Source organism: Acomys minous (genome assembly GCF_964271855.1).
Source record: "Acomys minous genome assembly, chromosome: 20".
Classification (NCBI taxonomy): domain Eukaryota; kingdom Metazoa; phylum Chordata; class Mammalia; order Rodentia; family Muridae; genus Acomys; species Acomys minous.
The window spans coordinates 24,224,543-24,241,398 of record NC_140502.1 but is presented as its reverse complement, the minus strand read 5'-3'; the positions used below and the strand labels follow the sequence as shown (position 1 = coordinate 24,241,398).

Here is a 16,856-nt window from a genome sequence, read left to right as displayed (position 1 = left end):
GCCTTCCTGGCCTCACAGCTCCCGCCCTTCAGGCTGCCCTCGCCTCTCATTGGCTGGGCTCGCCGTCTGTCAAGCTGGCGTGAGCTAATGCTGGCGCGCGGCGGCCCTCCGGGGGGCGGGGCCAGGGGCGGTGACGCACGGCGCGGTGACGCAGCGCGACGGCGGCGGCGGCGGCGGCGGCGGCGGTGGTGGTCGGTGCGGGAGGAGGGAGGGGAGCTCTCGGGCCGGAGGAGGGGGCGACGGCGGCGGCGGTGGTGGCAGAGGCGCGGGTGGCCGCGGCTGCCCGAGGAGGCGCGGGTGGCGGCGGCGGCGGCGGCGGCGGCGGCGGCGGAGGCCGAGGCGGTGAGTCTCGGGCAAGGCCGGGGCGGCGGGCGCGGGGCGGCGGCGGCGGCGGCGGCCGAGGCGCGCGGCGCTCCTCTCAGGGCGACCCAGGCCGCGCGGGCGGCCCCGCCCCCTCCGGGACCCTGCGCCGCGGGCTGCGGGCGGGCGGTGGGCTCGGGCCGCGGGAGGCCGGAGGATCCCGGAGGACCCCTTAGGGGCCGGCTTCTCCCCGCCCGGGCCCCTTCCTCAGCTTCCCTCTCAAGCCCTCACGCCCGCCCTAGGGGATAGCCGAGGGGCCGGGCCCGGGGACCTGTGCGCTCACCCGGCACGCAGCTGCTGAGCCTCCCGCACGGCTCCACCGGCCTCCCCGGAGACCACCCTCCGCTTTCAACTGCCTCCTCTGGGGACCTTCTCCATGGATCCCCGCCCGTTGGTCCACAGTTCCCGCCCCCCTCCCCTCAAATCTTCCTCCTGTATCGCAACACGTTTCTTCCTGGCTACTCCTCCTCTGTCTCCACCGCTTATATATGAGTATATATGCCTGTGTGACAGACATATATATGTATATACATATGTATATGTGTGTGTTTATACACATACATATGTGTATATATGTGTAGTCTCAGGCATCTCCCTCAGGAACCTCCCTGAAGCCCCCAAACCGCCCCCAGACACTCCCTCGGCTCCTGAGGCCCCACCCCATTTGCATCACACATTCAAGCTATCTTCTTCACATACCCCAAGAATTTATCCTCCCACCTTTCCCCAATCCAAAAATCTTAGCGATTTTTGGACTCTTAACCACCCCCCCCCCCAGAAAAAAAGCCTCCAGGATGCCCCCTGGTGAACCCTGCATCTTCGTTGAAGAGCTTGTATATCCCAGAACAATCTTTTACACATACTCAAGTGCTCGCTCTTTAGACACCGACACTCACCCCGAGGACCCCTTTCGCTCATTGATTGCTCCTCCCATCCTCCAATCCTACCTCTTGGGCCCTTGTAGAGATTTCTAAAATCCGTCCCGGAGACCTCATGTGCCACAAATCCTCCCCGCCTGGCAGTGTGCTGGAGCTCAGCTCTCATGTACCCCAGCCATTTTCTCCTGAGCCCCCCACACACCTACTAGTCCTGAGAGTCTCCAGAGAACTCCACTTACACGTTAAAAAACCTCTTCCAAAATCCCCTCTTCTGTATCCCAAAGCCTTTCTGATAACACACTACATGTTTTAAAAATTGTGTAGGGACTCCCAGAAAGTTCCTTCCTAGTCTCTCTTCTCTAGAACCCTTCTCCCATAACCTGAAAGTCTGAACCTGCCCCCCTTGTAGCCTTAGATAATCAACTTTCTGAAGCTCTTCCTTCACAACCCTGAAAAGCCCCTGTGAGATAGCAGCTCTTAGGATCGCCAGTCAAAGACCCCCAGGAACCCTGAAATGGCCCTGAAGACACTTCTTACAGACTCTGACACCCCTAGGACCTTTTGAGCTATTTCAAATACTGTCTTACTAAAAGACTTTTCTAGCTAGCTTTTTCTCAGAGCAACCTCCCCTGCCCCCCAATTCTCTAGAACCATCTTTAGAAAGCCTTACACAGATACCTAGTCTTCCTTCAGTACAGCAAAATACCCAGAATTCTTTGTGGAAAAACCTACTCTGATGCTCCAAGGTTTTCCATAGGAATTTTAACCCCCCCCCCATGTTTTTGTTTTGTTTTGTTTTTTACTTTTCTTGGGGCTTCTCATCACCTCCCTCCGCCTCTTAAAGATCCTTGTGTCAGGACCTTTCTCAGAAGACCACTCCCCAAGACATTTTTTTAGAGGATTTCCTCCCTAGCCTGGAGTCAGTAATCGCCAGCACTCTCTGGGAACCCTCCCGCAATTTTCCTTCTGACATCTTGCTTTAGGACCTGTCAGCTTTATCCAGTTAGAGTGAACCTGTTCTTACTTTCTCTTACCCCCGGGCCCTCCCATTCCCAATCCTTTGAAATCATAGACCCTTCTAGATTTTCAGCCTACTTCTCCCGCTGTTTCTTTACACTCTCCCTTCCCAAACTTCCTCTACTTCGGGAAATCCCAGTGCTTGGAGACTCTTCTCTTAGATACACCAACCGACCTTCCTTTCTTCTTTCCTTCCTTCCTTCCTTTATTTTTAGGCCTGACTCTCATGGGTCTCTCTTTTCGGAGATAGAAGGATCCTTTACACCACGTGGAAACTTGTTGAAGCTCTCTTCACTGTCTTCACTTTCATTCTGAAGCCCCCTTATTGAAGAATCCCCTCCCTTCTGTCAGTGGTTCTCAAAGTACGGCTAGACCCGCGGCACCACTGGTTGGAAATGCTAATTCTGGGGTCTTACTCAAACTTACTGAATCAGAAAGCCTTGGAGCCCAGCAATCTAAGTTTTGTTTTTTTTTAAATTGTTTATGAGTGCTTTATCTGCAGAAGAGGGCATCAGATCTCACTATAGATGGTTGTGAGCCACCATGTGGTTGCTGGGAATTGAACTTAGGACCTTTGGAAGAGCAGGCGGCGCTCTTAACCATTGAGCCATCTCTGCAGCCCCCAGCAACAATCTGAGTTTTTAACAAACTCTCCTGGTAATTCCCATGTACACTCCAGTTTGAGAACCACTGCTTCTGAGAGGATCTCCCTTTTCTCTGTAAAAAGTCCTCTTGGCTGGGCACGGTGGCGCACGCCTGTAATCCCAGCACTCAGGAGGCAGAGGTAGGTGGATCTCTGTGGGTTCGAGGCCAGCCTGGTCTACAAAGCGAATCTAGGACAGCCAGGGCTATACAGAGAGACCCTGTCTTGAAAAACAAACAAACAAAAGTCCTCCTGAAAGAATCCTAAAGATGTGCCTCTAAGCCCTGCTGTGCACCCCCATTTTCCTGAGAGTCCACTGTGTGAAGTCCATCCTCCAGAAAGACTTCTCACCCACTTTGGAAGGATCTTGGCTTCTCCACGAGGTTACCCCACCTTCTGAGGAGTTGCTTCAGGTTCTGCCTGGACGGTTCCCACTCAGCTCGTCCTCAGCACTCTCCTGCTCCTCTGGCTGCTTTTGCTTTAAATTGCTACTCCCCTGAACACACATGTTCCTCTCATCACATTTCTCTTTGCTCGGGGGCATCTTCAGGTCTTCCATCCTGTGTCTTAACCGCCAAGGCTCGCCATGCACTCCATAGAGCATCGCTCACTTTCCTGTTTATAGTTTTTGGTGCACTTGCCCACTTAGCATCACTGGGCAGGAAGCTAGAAGAGCAGGGTGTATCGGGATGTGCCAGGTGTCCCTCGGGGGTTCACGGGCAGTGTTGGAGAACAGGCAGCTCCGAGTTTCTCAGAGCCCACCACCATTCGTGTCTGGCACACCTTCCCTGCCCCCCCCATCATCACTGTCTGGACTCCTTGTCTTTCCTCTTGCCTCACTACTTCTGTTCATGGAACTTTACTTGGCACTGATTCTGAGCTGTCCTGTATTTTGTTCTGGTGTCCTACCTCAGCCCACCATGGCTAGTTTCCTAGCCTCTAAGTCTGAGATCTCCATAGTCCTTTCAGCTTCTCCCAAGACAGTCCATGTCTCTGCAGGGCCAAGAAGAGATGGAGACCCCGAGATGAGCAGTGTCTTCAGGGTCAGTCGAGGGCTTGGGCAGGTGCACCACAAAGGGCAGGAGGGTCAGAGGACGTGCATTGGGCATGCAGGCAGTTGAGAAGGCTTCATGGAAAAGGTGGGAATCAGGACCACAGTGAGGGGACACAATTTAAACACTGTGTGTTCTTATATTTACTGTGCTGAAACAAGTGTTCAATGGCTGAGCTCCATGCGAAGACTCCAGAAAACTTGTTCATCTCTTACACAGTGTCTTCTGCCTATGGGAGCGTTAAAGCAAGGAAGCATCTCATTTGCATGTACTCCCAGCTGTACTGCAGTGAGCCACAGCTCTGACAGGGATTGCTGTTTGCTAGGTGCTGTCTGTGTGCGTCTGTGTCGTCTCACAGCCACAGGGACCTGAGGTGGAAAAACCACGATCATCTTCATTTTACATATGAGGAAGTGAAGGGCAGGTGGGACTAATAGTCTGTGGGCCCTGCCCGCCCTAAAATGATAGTGCCTTGGGTCAGAGAGTTGGATTTTCTGTTCATATAGGGTTGGGTGCAGCCCTTTGTTTCCACGCCTGGAAAAAAAAAAGAGGCAATGATCTCTTACTTCTTGGACTAAGTTAATGCATGTAAAGTACTTAGAACAGTACCTTGCACACACAGAGTGGGGTGAGGAGAAAGTAGTTGATGTGAGCCAAGGCTGTAAATGGTAGTAGAATTGTACCACAAAGTAAATTCAGAGAGGGGATTGTGAGCCAGCAGGGATGGGAGGTGTGCAGGAGAGTGTGGTGAGAGCTAATTGGCTCATGGTACTGAAAAGTCCAGGCTGCTTATAGCTGTATCCAGAGGTGCAGATAATAGTCCCAACCTTTACATTTCTCCACTGAGTTAGTAGCTTCTTCTTTAACAGATTTTTTTTCTTTTTAAAAAGATTTATTTATTTTTTATTATGTATACAGTGCTCTGCCTGCGTGTACACCTGCAGGCCAGAAGAGGGCGCCAGATCTCACTATAGATGGCTGTGAGCCACCATGTGGTTGCTGGGAATTGAACTCAGGATCTCTGGAAGAGCAGCCAGTGCTCTTAACCTCTGAGCCATCTCTCCAGCCCCCCGCCTTAACAAGTTTCTGCTTGTGACAGGTCCTGCCGTCAGCAGCCCTAGTTGACCGTCTCCCTCTTCAGCAGCTGCAGTGGCGGGGCAGCTTAGGAGCTGCAATCTCTCTCCCTAGTAGGTGTGGAAGAGTTGATGGTAGAAGCTACTTGTTCACACTTGAGGTTCTGTGCTCTGCAACTGGGTCTCTCACCTGCTGAGTCAGAAGGGACTGTGACTCCATCCCATGAACTCTGTGAGTGCTGATGCGTCCTCCTTTCCCATCTCCATCCCAGGAATTCCATGCTCAAGTGGCCTGAGTGACCCTACTGACGAGGTGAGGCAGGGAGGAGGCGAGTGGCCTGGCTTGCTGGTCTTAGCACATAGAATTCAATAGTCCTGGGATTTAGACCCTGCATCTTGTCTTTGAACTTGTAGGGCCTAGAACTTTAGAGAGATTTTGTTTTGTTTTGTTTTAGTGTAAGTTTGTCAAATTGTGGTTGAAGTCAGGTCATAAAACAGTATATGAGCTATGTAAGGTGGTGTGGTTTTGGTTTTGCTGTTGTTGTTTGGTGTCTCGAGACAGGGTCTGTCTGTGTAGCCTTGGCTGTCCTGGACTTACTTTGTAGACCAGGCTGGCCTCGAACTCACAGCAATCCTCCTGCCTCTGCCTCCCGAGTGCTGGGATAACAGATGTGCACTACCACATCTGGCTTGTTTTGCTGTAGACAAGGTTTCTCTGAATAACTCTGGCTGTCCTGGAACTCACTCTGTAGACCAAGCTGGCCTTGAACTCACAGCGATCCTCCTGCCTCTGCTCCCAAGTTGCTAGGACTAAAGGTATACAAGTACCACTGACTGCCCAGTGAGGTGAGCTAGAACTATGATTTTGTTTTGTTTTTTGTTTTTGTTTTTTCAAGATAGGGTTTCTGCTGTAGTCCTGGCTGAACTCTGCACATCTTAAATGTCCCCCCCTGCAGGTGTTCACTGAGTAATCCATGGGGGGAGAGATTTTGGGGTATTGGAGATAGAGCTGAGGATAAACTAGTGAAGGCCTGAAGCTCACATGGTCACATTCTGAGAGGGGAGAAGATGCTACATTAAAAGAAATGGGAGCCCCAGTGAGATGGCTCATCAGGGAAAGGCCCTGGCTGTCAGGTTTGATTCTCAGAGCCGTGTCAGGGTGGAAGGAGAGGGCTGGCACCACAGGCGTGCCTTCTGACCCTTCGCATGCAGCTGTAGCACATGTGTGCTCACACATACTATTTTAAAAAGAAATGAGTGTGGTACGTGTTATGAAAGAAGTGAGCGAGTGTCGAGGTGGTCACTGTAGACAAGAACAGCCAGAAATGGCCTGTTGACGAGGTGACACCTGAGCCTGGTAAGCAGGAGAGGTGAGTGACACCAGTCCTGGGAAGCCCAGGAGGCGAGGCATTCCAAACCCAGCATTCCCACATGAGGGGAAGGGCTGCTGGCAGCGGGGACAGCGGGGGCGTGGACCATAGCTGTTTGTGGAGAGCCCACTCTGCCAGGTGCTGTGGTGTAGCAGTGGATCGTAACCACCGCTCTGCTCTCCCTGCCTTCATGCCTTACAGTCTAGGCAGTGGGAGAGGAAGAGCCGCGGCCTTCTGAGGAAAACTGGGGCTCGGTCTGAAGTCTGACGAAGAGAGTTGGGAACCTCTGGGCACACAGTGTGGCCCACATGTGGACGTCAGGACAACCTGTGCGACTGGTTCTTCCCACTGAGTGGGTTTCAGGGATTAAACTCAGGTTATCAGGCCTGGTAGCTTCTTAACCTGCTGACACAGATAAGGATATGTGCAGCTGCCAGTAAGAAAAAAGAACCAGGGGCCAGAGATCAGCAGTTAGATCACAGGCTGTTCTTCCAGAGGACCTGGGTTCAGTTCCCAGGACCCACACGACCAGTCACAATCATCTCTAATTCTGGTCCTAGAGAATCTGACACCCTCTTCTGGCCTTTTCAGGTATTGCACAAATGTGGTACACATGCATGCAGGCAAAACACCCATACACATCAAATGAAAAGAAACTAAATCGTGTGTGTGTGTGTGTGTGTGTGTGTGTGTGTGTGTGTGTGTGTGTGTGTGTTTTGGTTTTTGGTTTTTTGAGACAGGGTTTCTCTGTGTAGCCTTGGCTGTCCTGGACTCGCTTTGTAGACCAGGCTGGCCTCGAACTCACAGCGATCTGCCTGCCTCTGCCTCCCGAGTGCTGGGATTAAAGGCGTGCGCCACCACCGCCCGGCTTAAGCTAAACCTTTAAGGGGAAAAAAGAACCAGGCAGGTAATTGTTACTGCCCTGCCTGCTGTGCCCTTCTTTTTTCTCTAAAACAAAACAAAAAACCAGGTTGGTGTAGTGGTTAATGCCTGAAATCCTAGCATTGCAGAGCTTGGGAGGCAGAGGCTGCAAGTTCCTCATCATGAGTTCGGGGCAGCACTGGCCGAAGTGAGTTCCCAGGCCAGCCAGGCCACAGAGCAGGGCCCTGTGCGTTCCACCTCTCCCCCTCCCTGAAAACTGTGATTGCGGGGCACACGCCTGTCATCCCACTGCTCGGTTACAAAGCAAGACCCTGGCCCTGGGGGGAAACATTGCATCCTCAGAAAGAAACAAAGCTGACAGAAGAGCCTGAGATGTCTGCAGAGGTGACGATTTATTTTATATAAGGACAAGGGAGTAGGGAACATGGTGTGAGAGGCAGAGAGTGGAGGAATTTCCTTTCCTCCAGCGTTCCCAGAGTCCCCATGGTGTGCTCAGCTGCCGTGGCCCTGCTTGGCTTGTCTACTCTGCTTCTCCAGGGCAGGTCATTAACAGAGAAGGCTGGTTTTTGCTGAGGCTGTGGTATACTTTTTTGGGTGTACATATGTATTTTAGAAGTTTCTGTAAACAATAGTTCTTACAAAAGAGACTTTAGGTTATTTTACTTTTGCTAACTAGCCTGTTGCTTTGTTTATAAGGTGTGTGTCCCCAAAGGCCTCGGTCAGAGCCGCAGAAGAGCTAGGCAGGCACGGGAGGCTGGCAGGCCAGACCTGCTAACAGCTGCCCCGGAAGCCCAGCTTTGTAGGTCCTACACAGTCACGGGTAGTGACTTCCCTTCTGTCTAACTAAGTTTTCCACCTGTAAAGGGAGACTCTTCGTGTCTTATACACGTATGTACCGTGTATGTGTTATGTGTGTGCGTGTTGATAGGGGTTCAATCCCTGACTTTCACATACTAGGCAAGCACGCTGCTGTTCAGTTATACCCTCCTCCCCTCAAGCCTTACATATATTTTAAAAACAGCTCCCAAGCACTTGAGAGCACAAAGCAGGGCGTTCTCAAGTTCAAGGCCAGCCTGGGCTCCAGAGACCCTGTCTCAAGCCAGCAGCAGATAGGTGTCTGGGGTCAGGTGAAGTCACCTGTGAGGAACTGAGGGACGGGGTGACGCCGCTGTCTGCCTGCACGGGCCTCATCTCAGTCTTCCCGCAGCTTCACTGAGGAAAAGCTGAAGTCGTAGTCGCGGGGTCAGTGGGAGAGCTCGGATTTGAGCCAGGTCACCTGAGGCCCAGTCCTGCTTGTCAAAGAAGGTCGCTGACTGAGCACGTGTCCTGTGTGTGGACCCTTTCTCCCCGGGGCCAGGAAGAAGCCTGGTGAGACGCGTCCCCAGCGCCGCTCCGCTGTCATCTGCTCCCTTTTTCCACCGCGGGGTGGTAGGTACTTCCCAAGAAAGTTCCACAGTCTAAACCGGCCAGCAGTGTTGCTGGGTGTCTGGAGGCTCGCTGGACAGTAGGCCCTCTCCTGCCTTTCCTCAGACGCAAAGAGGCCAAAGACCAGAGCAGCAGTGAGCACCGTTTTGTATTTAAGTAGCCAAGACTTTTTAAGGTTTAAGTAGTGACAATCCAGTTCAAACAGGTCTACAGAGTATATTTACAGGCCTGCTGAACTGAAAAGTCTAGCCTAGTGAGGAGGCTTCAGGTGTAGGTCTTCCCCTGCCCTCACCTCTTGAGCATGCTCCACCTCTGTTGGCTTCACTCAGAAGCAGGGCAGCCACAGGGTAATGACTGAAAAGTGGAGCTCCTAAGCTGGGCGTGGTGGCGCACGCCTTTAATCCCAGCACTCGGGAGGCAGAGGCAGGAGGATCGCTGTGAGTTCGAGGCCAGCCTGGTCTACAAAGCGAGTCAGGACAGCCAAGGCTACACAGAGAAACCCTGTCTCGAAAAACCAAAAAAAGAAAAAAGAAAAAAGAAAAAAAGAAAAGAAAAGTGGAGCTCCTTCCCTCCCTGGTTACACTGAAGGTTCCAGAGAGCTCTGCTCGTTCACACTTTATCCATATCCGCTGACCAGCAAGAACAATGGTGCTTGTTGAAGGAGACTCACTGTCAGGACCAGAGGATAGCACGGCTGCCTGCAGATGAGCCCATCACAGTGAGACAGTACTTCCGTGACGTGCCGTGGGCCAGTTGGTACTGGTGCTGTCTCACTGCAAACAAAAAGCCTCTGCCCTTGCCTGGAAAGCGGCCGTCCATTCATTCTCACGAGCTGCCATCTACACCCAGCACTCAGTTACCCCCTCTGTCCTGAAGAAAGATCAGTTTTTTCTTTTTGCGTCCCCCCTATCTGTCTGTCTGTCTCTCTCTTTCTGTCTCTGTCTCTGTGTGTGTGTGTGTGTGTGTGTGTATGTGTGTATGTGTGTATGTGTGTGTGTGTGAGAGACAGAGAGAGAGAGAGAGAGAGACAGTCACAGAGTGCATACACCATGCAGGGATTAAGAGCTCTAAGGTAGCGGCACGTGTTGGCGTCAGCCTCTGCCCTGTTGAGGTAGGGTGCCTGTGTCCACCATTTGGTATAGCTGGCCTGTGAGCTTCTGGGGAGTCTCCTGTGTCCACCTCTCGCTGCTGTAGGAGGACTAGGGTTACACACCGGCTGTCACAGCTGACTCCACCTGCATTGTAGCAATCTGAGCTCAAACCCTCCAGCACGGGTGGCAAGTGCTTTACCTGCTGAGCCATCTCTCTGCCTGAGACCACTACTTTTAGCTTGTTTTGAGATAGGATCTTGCTAGTTAATCCTGGCTGGCTTCAGACTTGTGGGGTACCCTGAGCTGGCTATAAACTCATGGCCGTCCTCTTGTCTTTTTTTTTTCCTAAAGTCTTAGGTGCAAGAGTGTTTCTTCTGCCTGTGTGTGTGTGTGCAGCACATGCACCAGCATTTGCAGAGAACAGAAGAAATGGATTCCCTGGAGTAGAATTACAGATGGCTGTGAGCTGCCTATGGGTGATGGGAACCACACGTGAGAAGCCAGTGTTCTTAAGCACTGAGCCATCTCACCAGCCCCATTAGCGATGGTTTATTTATTTTAATTTCATCTAATTTTTGAGACAGTCTGACTATGTACTCTAGCTAACCTATAACTTGCTGCATATATCAGGCTGGTCTCAATTCACAGAGCTCTTTTTTTTTTTTTTTTTTGGGTTTTTTTTTTTTTTTTTTTTTTTTTTTTTGAGACAGGGTCTCTCTGTGTAGCCTTGGCTATCCTGGACTCGCTTTGTAGACCAGGCTGGCCTCGAACTCACAGCGATCCGCCTGCCTCTGCCTCCCAAGTGCTGGGATTAAAGGCGTGCGCCACCACGCCCGGCTTCACAGAGCTCTTTTAAAACAAAGCTTTTTTGGGTTACATTTTACTTGTGTGTGTGCAAGCACATGTGGTGTCTGTGTGGTGTCTGGGGTGTGTGTGTGTGTGTGGTGTCTGGTGTGTGTGTGTGTGTGTGTGTGTGTGTGTGTGGTGTGTGTGTGGGGGGGGGTCAGAAAGACAACTTGCAGTTGTTTCCATCATGTGGGTTCTGGCGAATCAAACTCATGTCTTTGGGTTTAACTAAGGGATAGTTTATCCACAGTTGGGTCTTACGGGTGGATTTTTGAAAGCCCCAGTGTCAACTGCAGGCCGTCAGAGCCCTGCTCCACCACTGTAAATACCTGGGTGGCTGAGGATCCAACCTGAGAGGCCCCGGGGCGGGCTTCTAGTTGGCTGCTGATCTATCTCCAGTTTGTTTCAAGGACCACAGCCACAATGTCTTGGGGGTTTGTTGTTGTTCTGTGTAGTAGTTCACAGTTGCTGTTTTAATGTGAATTACTTTCCAACATTTAAAAATAGGGAATATTTTTTACAAAGCCAGATTTCCTCTTCTATTAAAAAAAAAAACAAACCAAAACTGAAGACCTAATACGAATCTGTTCCCACGAGGCAACAGTTGATTAGGGCAGGATAGTGTGTTCTGCCTTTAAACAGGCTGTGTGCTTTGCAGCTTATTGTCCCTGGCGGCCAGCTCTGTTGAAAGGCTAGCCTGGTCAGCGTCACATGTGAGACCTCCCTCTGTCCCAGAGCCTTGCTGTAAGCTGGCTGATGTTCAGTCAGCAGCTGTTGGGGAATATAGGGCTGTTGCTTAGGAGAAGTAACAGCCCAGTCACAGGTGGAAATGTGCACCGATTGTGCCTGAGAATTTGGTCTTCTTTTTGCTGTAGTCCTTTTGTCATATGAAACCTCCCGTCACAGATGTTTCCTCAGGATAGTAGCATGATCTGCTGTCACTCGAGCTGTCCCCTAGTGGGGGAGCTACGCCCATGCCCAGGGTGTCCACCCGCCTCCGCTTGACCACTTCCAACCCAGAAAGTTCTTGTTCTGTTGGGAGCAGCTGCCGCCTCCCTGGGACCTAAAGCCGCAAAATGCTGGAGCAGGAGGCAAGCGCTGCTCTGCAGGACAGAGCTCTTCCCTCCCCGCTGCCCCAGAGCTGCACAGTGTTCTCTCACTGTGCAGACGGAGAAAACAGCCTCAGTTCCACTGTTTTGTTTTGGTTTGCTTTTTGCTTTTGCTTTTGGTTTTTTCAAGACAGATGTTCTCTGTGTAGCCTTGGCTGTCCTGGAACTTTGTAGACCAGGCTGGCCTCAAACTCTGAGATCCACCTGCCTCTGCCTCCTAAGTACTGGAATTATAGGCTGAAATTCATTTATTCATTCATTCATTTGGTTTTGGTTTTTTTGTTTGTTTGTTTGTTTTTCCGAGACAGCGTTTCTCTGTGTATCCTTGGCTGTCCTAGACTCTCTTTGTACACCAAGCTGGTCTCAAACTCAGAGATCCGCCTGCCTCTGCCTCCTGAGTGCTGCGATTAAAGGTGTGCGCCACCACCACATCCGGCTTGGTTTTCTTTTCTTTCTTTTTTTTTTTTAAGATTTATTTATTATTATGTATTCATTGTTCTGCCAGCATGCCTGAAGAGGGCACAAGATCACATTGTAGATGGTTGTGAGCCACCATGTGGTGGCTGGGAATTGAACTCAGGACCTCTGGAAGAGCAGCCAGTGCTCTTAACCTCTGAGCATCTCTCCAGCCCCCCCACCCCCCCCACCCCCGCTTTTTTAATGACAAAAACCAGTGTGTATTCACTTGTATCTAGTGAAAGGTATACATTTAAAGTATTAATTGCCTGTCTCCCCAGAGTAGCCTCCTCTCCTAACAGCCTAGAGTCCGTCCGTCCATCCACGTGTGAGACACTCGTACTTCTGTAAAGCTGTCTTTCACAGCGTCTCACGCTGTGTCCACGCTGACTAGAGCTCAGCTCTTCTCCTGCCCTAGCCTCCTCACTGGATGTGCTCTTACCTCCCCTAGCTTTGCATCTGCCTCAGTTTATTCGTTGTGCCCTATCGCTGGAGAAGCCCATTGAACCAGTTGTCAGCATTTAGGAGTCTAAGGCAAGGAAAATTGTTGAGTTCGGGCCAATCTTTTGTCTTGGGTTGGAGAGCTGGCTCAGTGGTTAACAGCACTGCCTGCTCTTCCAAAGGACCCGGGTTCAATTCTCAGCACCCACATAGCGGCTCACAACTGTCTGTAACTCCGAGATCTGACGCCCTCACACAGACATACATGCAGGCAAAACACCAATGCACATAAAATTAAAAAAAGAAAAAATGCATACTACAGCTTGAGAAGACCTGAGTTCTGTTCCCAGTACCTGCCTTGGATGGCTCAAGGCTCCAGCTTCAGCAGATCTGAAGCCTTTGGCCACCTCTGGCACATGCATGTGGCTGCAGCGTGTGCATGTGCACAAGTGCTTGCAAACAAGCAAACACAACTCATGTCCATAGTTCAAAGAAATGAGGCAGAGCATGACAAGGCAGGCTTTTGCATTTGTCTTTAACGACCTTGCCTCTAATTACCTTGACCCCACCCCGCCCCATTGATGTGGGTTTTGTCTCGTTTTTTGCTCTGAGACAAACCTTTACTATGTAATGTTGGGTGCTCTACAACTTGATATGTAAACCAGGCTGGCCTCAAACTCACAGCGATCCACCTGCCTCTGCCTTTTGAGTGCTGGGATCAAAGGCGTGCGCCACCACTGCCCGGCTCACTCTAATAATTTTTTAAGTGAGTAAAATACTGTTTTAGGCTCAGTTGACTGCACTTTGGTGAGAAGAAAAATGAACATGGTAGAAAGAAATGAGAGCACTCGTAGAATTGAGTGAGCACGGGAGAGAGTCAGGGACACTGTGCTGAGACCCAGGTAACCTGAGAGCCAGCAGGGGAGGGAAGGGGAGTCCACTGAGCAGGGATGAAAATGTGTTCTGAGGTGGAGAGGCGATGCAGTCATGCCAGGCACTTTGAGTCGAGGTAAATTTGGATTTATTTAAATGCAACTGGAAGTCCTTGGAGACTATAAGCAAGGAGGTCACTTCTATTCCCTCTCTAAAATGGTTGGTAGGAGGTCTGCGTAAGTTGGGGCAAAGTTCGCTTTCATCCTTTGCCCACTGCTTCCGTCCAAAAGGATTGACAGCTGTGCTAGTGTGTTTCTCTGGAGATCTCACAGCAGCAGGGCCTGGTGGTGCACGCCTTTAATCTCTGCACTTGGAAGGCAGAGGCAGGCAGGGTGTTCGCGGATAGCCAGGGTGATGCAGAGAAGCCCTATCTCGAACCCTCCCCCCACCCCACCCCCCAAAAAAGAGAGATCCAACAGGGTCCTTCAAGGCAGCCTAGCCCCACAAAGCTGTCCCCAGCAGAGCTGTGGAAGGTCAGGGTAGTGGGGGCCACACCCTGAAGCCTGGGCCTGCAGGGTCTACACACAGCAGGGCTGCTGTAGAGTTCTCGGTTCTTGGGCGGCCCTGGGGGAGTGCAGCTGAGGGTACTGGTTGCTGAGGGGGAGATGGAGAGATGTGGTGGATGCTTGAAGCTCCAGACACTTGAGAACGGCCTCAGAAGTGTCTACAAGCAAGCCAGCCAAGACACAGCTAGACCTGCTGTGCAGTCCTGCTGAGGGAGAGTGTGGGCCCTGTCTGTCTGTCTGTTTGAATGTCTTTGCTTTATAACCTGCCTCTGTTCCCTTCAGTTTGGCACTCCATAGGCTCTTAGATGACAATCTGCTGTTTTAAAAATCAAGGGGCCTCCACCTTGGAGTCTGGGGGCTGAACCGACTTCAAGGACTGAAGAGGAAAGCTGGGAGGGCTTTACCTCGGAGTAGAGAGGGGGCGTCTTAGAGCGCAGGGCCAGGCCTGTTCCAGAGCAGAAGAGCTGGGTTGATGGGCATGAGAGCCCTCCATGTCGGTGCTCTTTAGGCAGGCCTGCTCCTCTTCATGGCCCGGGGCTCACAGTTAGCAGCCAGTTTGTGACCACATACTTATCTGCTCTCTGCACACCTGAGACTTCCTGTGGGTCACTGTCCCAGCTTCCACTCTTGAGCCAGAACTGTGAGTTTTAGCCCTTAGGTTCTTTTCTGCTGGTGAGGTCAGCATTCAGTTCTGAGAGGAGATGTGTTCTGGGCACCCACCTGCCTTGTCATGTTTCCCTGAGTGGGGCCCTCCTTCCTTCCTACCTTCCTGTCCTTTCCTTCCTGTCTCTGAATACCATGCTGACTTACTCTTAATCCTTTGGCCCCCATGCTGTCCAGGCGTGAGGTAGTTCTTCCCTTGGTCTCTGAAGGTCTGGTCTTGTGGGGCCAGGCATGCCTGTCCCTGGGTTCTCAGTTGGAGAGGAAGCTGGCTCAATGTCTGCTGCTGCCTTCGTCCTTCTCCCAGAAGCTCAGAACAAAGCATGGGCCGGGAGCCTCAGCCTGTTCTCCCTCTAACCCGTGTGCTTTCTTTTCCAGGAGCCTGGAGAGGTGTGGCTGGACCAAGACCTCCCCTGATGTAAGCAGGCTCCCTCCCTCCCCCACCACCCGTAGCCATCACGCCAGGGGACATCCTGGAGCCCTGGCCCTTAGGGGAGAGGTATCAGGAGCCCAGAGCCGAGACCATGTGACGGCGCTGGCCCTTGCCACCGCCGTCCCCCAACCCTGGCCCCAGGCCTGGCACCATGATGTTCCGAGACCAAGTGAACATCCTCGCCAGCTGGTTCAAGGGCTGGAACGAGTGTGAGCAAACCGTGGCCCTGCTGTCACTCCTGAAGCGCGTCACCCGCACCCAAGCCCGCTTTCTGCAGCTCTGCCTGGAGCACTCGCTGGCGGACTGCAGTGATATCCACCTGCTGGAGTCAGAGGCCAACAGTGCTGGTGAGTCTCTGCCCTAGATGTGGGAGTACAGCGGGCGAGCAGGGCCAGGCCCACAGCGCCAGCCACCGGTGGTGCCGGTCCTCAGGTGTGGGATGGGGACTCCCAGAAGGAGGGCAGTGCAGACTGGAAACTGACCATATAGAGGAAGGATGGAAAGTCATGAGGTGACCTCGTAGACGGTGAGCAGAGATTTGTTCTCCTAGCTGCAGGACCCAAGGGCTAGGAGAGAATCTCAGCTTTTACCCACAGGGTTTCTGCGCTGCTTTACCTCCAAAGTAGATCGCTCTCAGGTCGTGAACAGCTTCAGGAGAGTGTTAGTGTAGTTGTAGTCCTTCATGTCAGTTCCCCAAGGACCCAGGGAGACGCGCTCTGTCCCGGAAGCCGGTGCTGGGGTGAGTGATCCAGAGACATCGATAGAACCCGTCCCAGGGGGTCCAGAGAGCTATCTCAGGGGCTGCTGCGCCTTGACGCGTAGCTGGCTGTGTGCACAGCTGCTGGTCTCAGTGGCACAGCTGGGAGCCAGAGGTCAGAGAAGGAGGAGAGTTGTGGGTAACTTGAAGCTGATGGGGAAGGGGACCAAGAGACCTCTTCCGGGTCACCCTTGGTCTGTCCACCTTTGTCTTCCGGGTCACCCTTGGTCGGCCTTCCTTTGTCTTCCGGGTCACCCTTGGTCGGCCTTCCTTTGTCTTCCGGGTCACCCTTGGTCGGCCTTCCTTTGTCTTCCGGGTCACCCTTGGTCGGCCTACCTTTGTCTTCCGGGTCACCCTTGGTCGGCCTACCTTTGTCTTCCGGGTCACCCTTGGTCTGTCCACCTTTGTCTTCCGGGTCACCCTTGGTCTGTCCACCTTTGTCTTCCGGGTCACCCTTGGTCTGTCCACCTTTGTCTTCCGGGTCACCCTTGGTCTGTCCACCTTTGTCTTCCGGGTCACCCTTGGTCTGTCTACTTTTGTCTTCCGGGTCACCCTTGTTCTGGCCACCGTTGTCTTCATAAGCACTTTTCGTGGAGTGCTGGCGAGCCACGTGCCCCCGACCCATGTCACGCCCTTCGCTGGCCCTTGGGTCCCATTGCTGAAGTCACAGTTGTTATTCGCCGTAATCATGCTTCAGCCTCCTGGTCTTTAAAGTAAAGGAGATAATTCCACCTATGTGTAGGGTGCGTATTAGCAGTCAGTGAGTTCATGCAGGTGGGGTTCTTCCCGCAGTGCCCGATAAGCAGTAAATATTCAGTAACTGTCGGCTGTTTCTATTGTTAGTCAGAACTACCCTGTAAGATTAGTACTGTTAGCATCCCTGCCTTGCAGATGAGGATTCCAGCCTGGGCTTCTAAGACTGGG

General features: G+C 52.2%; 1 protein-coding gene across 1 annotated transcript in view; it reads left to right on the top strand.

The window, feature by feature from the left end:
- The first annotated feature begins 170 nt into the window (after positions 1-170).
- Positions 171-16,856, top strand: part of SAMD4B (sterile alpha motif domain containing 4B) — a 39,142-nt gene continuing 22,456 nt past the window's right edge. The window contains exons 1-2 of the mRNA XM_084770146.1: positions 171-342; positions 15,121-15,522. Of these exons, the coding sequence (XP_084626272.1) occupies positions 15,327-15,522 (196 nt within the window). The 5' untranslated portion in view covers positions 171-342; positions 15,121-15,326. The remainder of the gene's footprint in view (positions 343-15,120; positions 15,523-16,856) is intronic.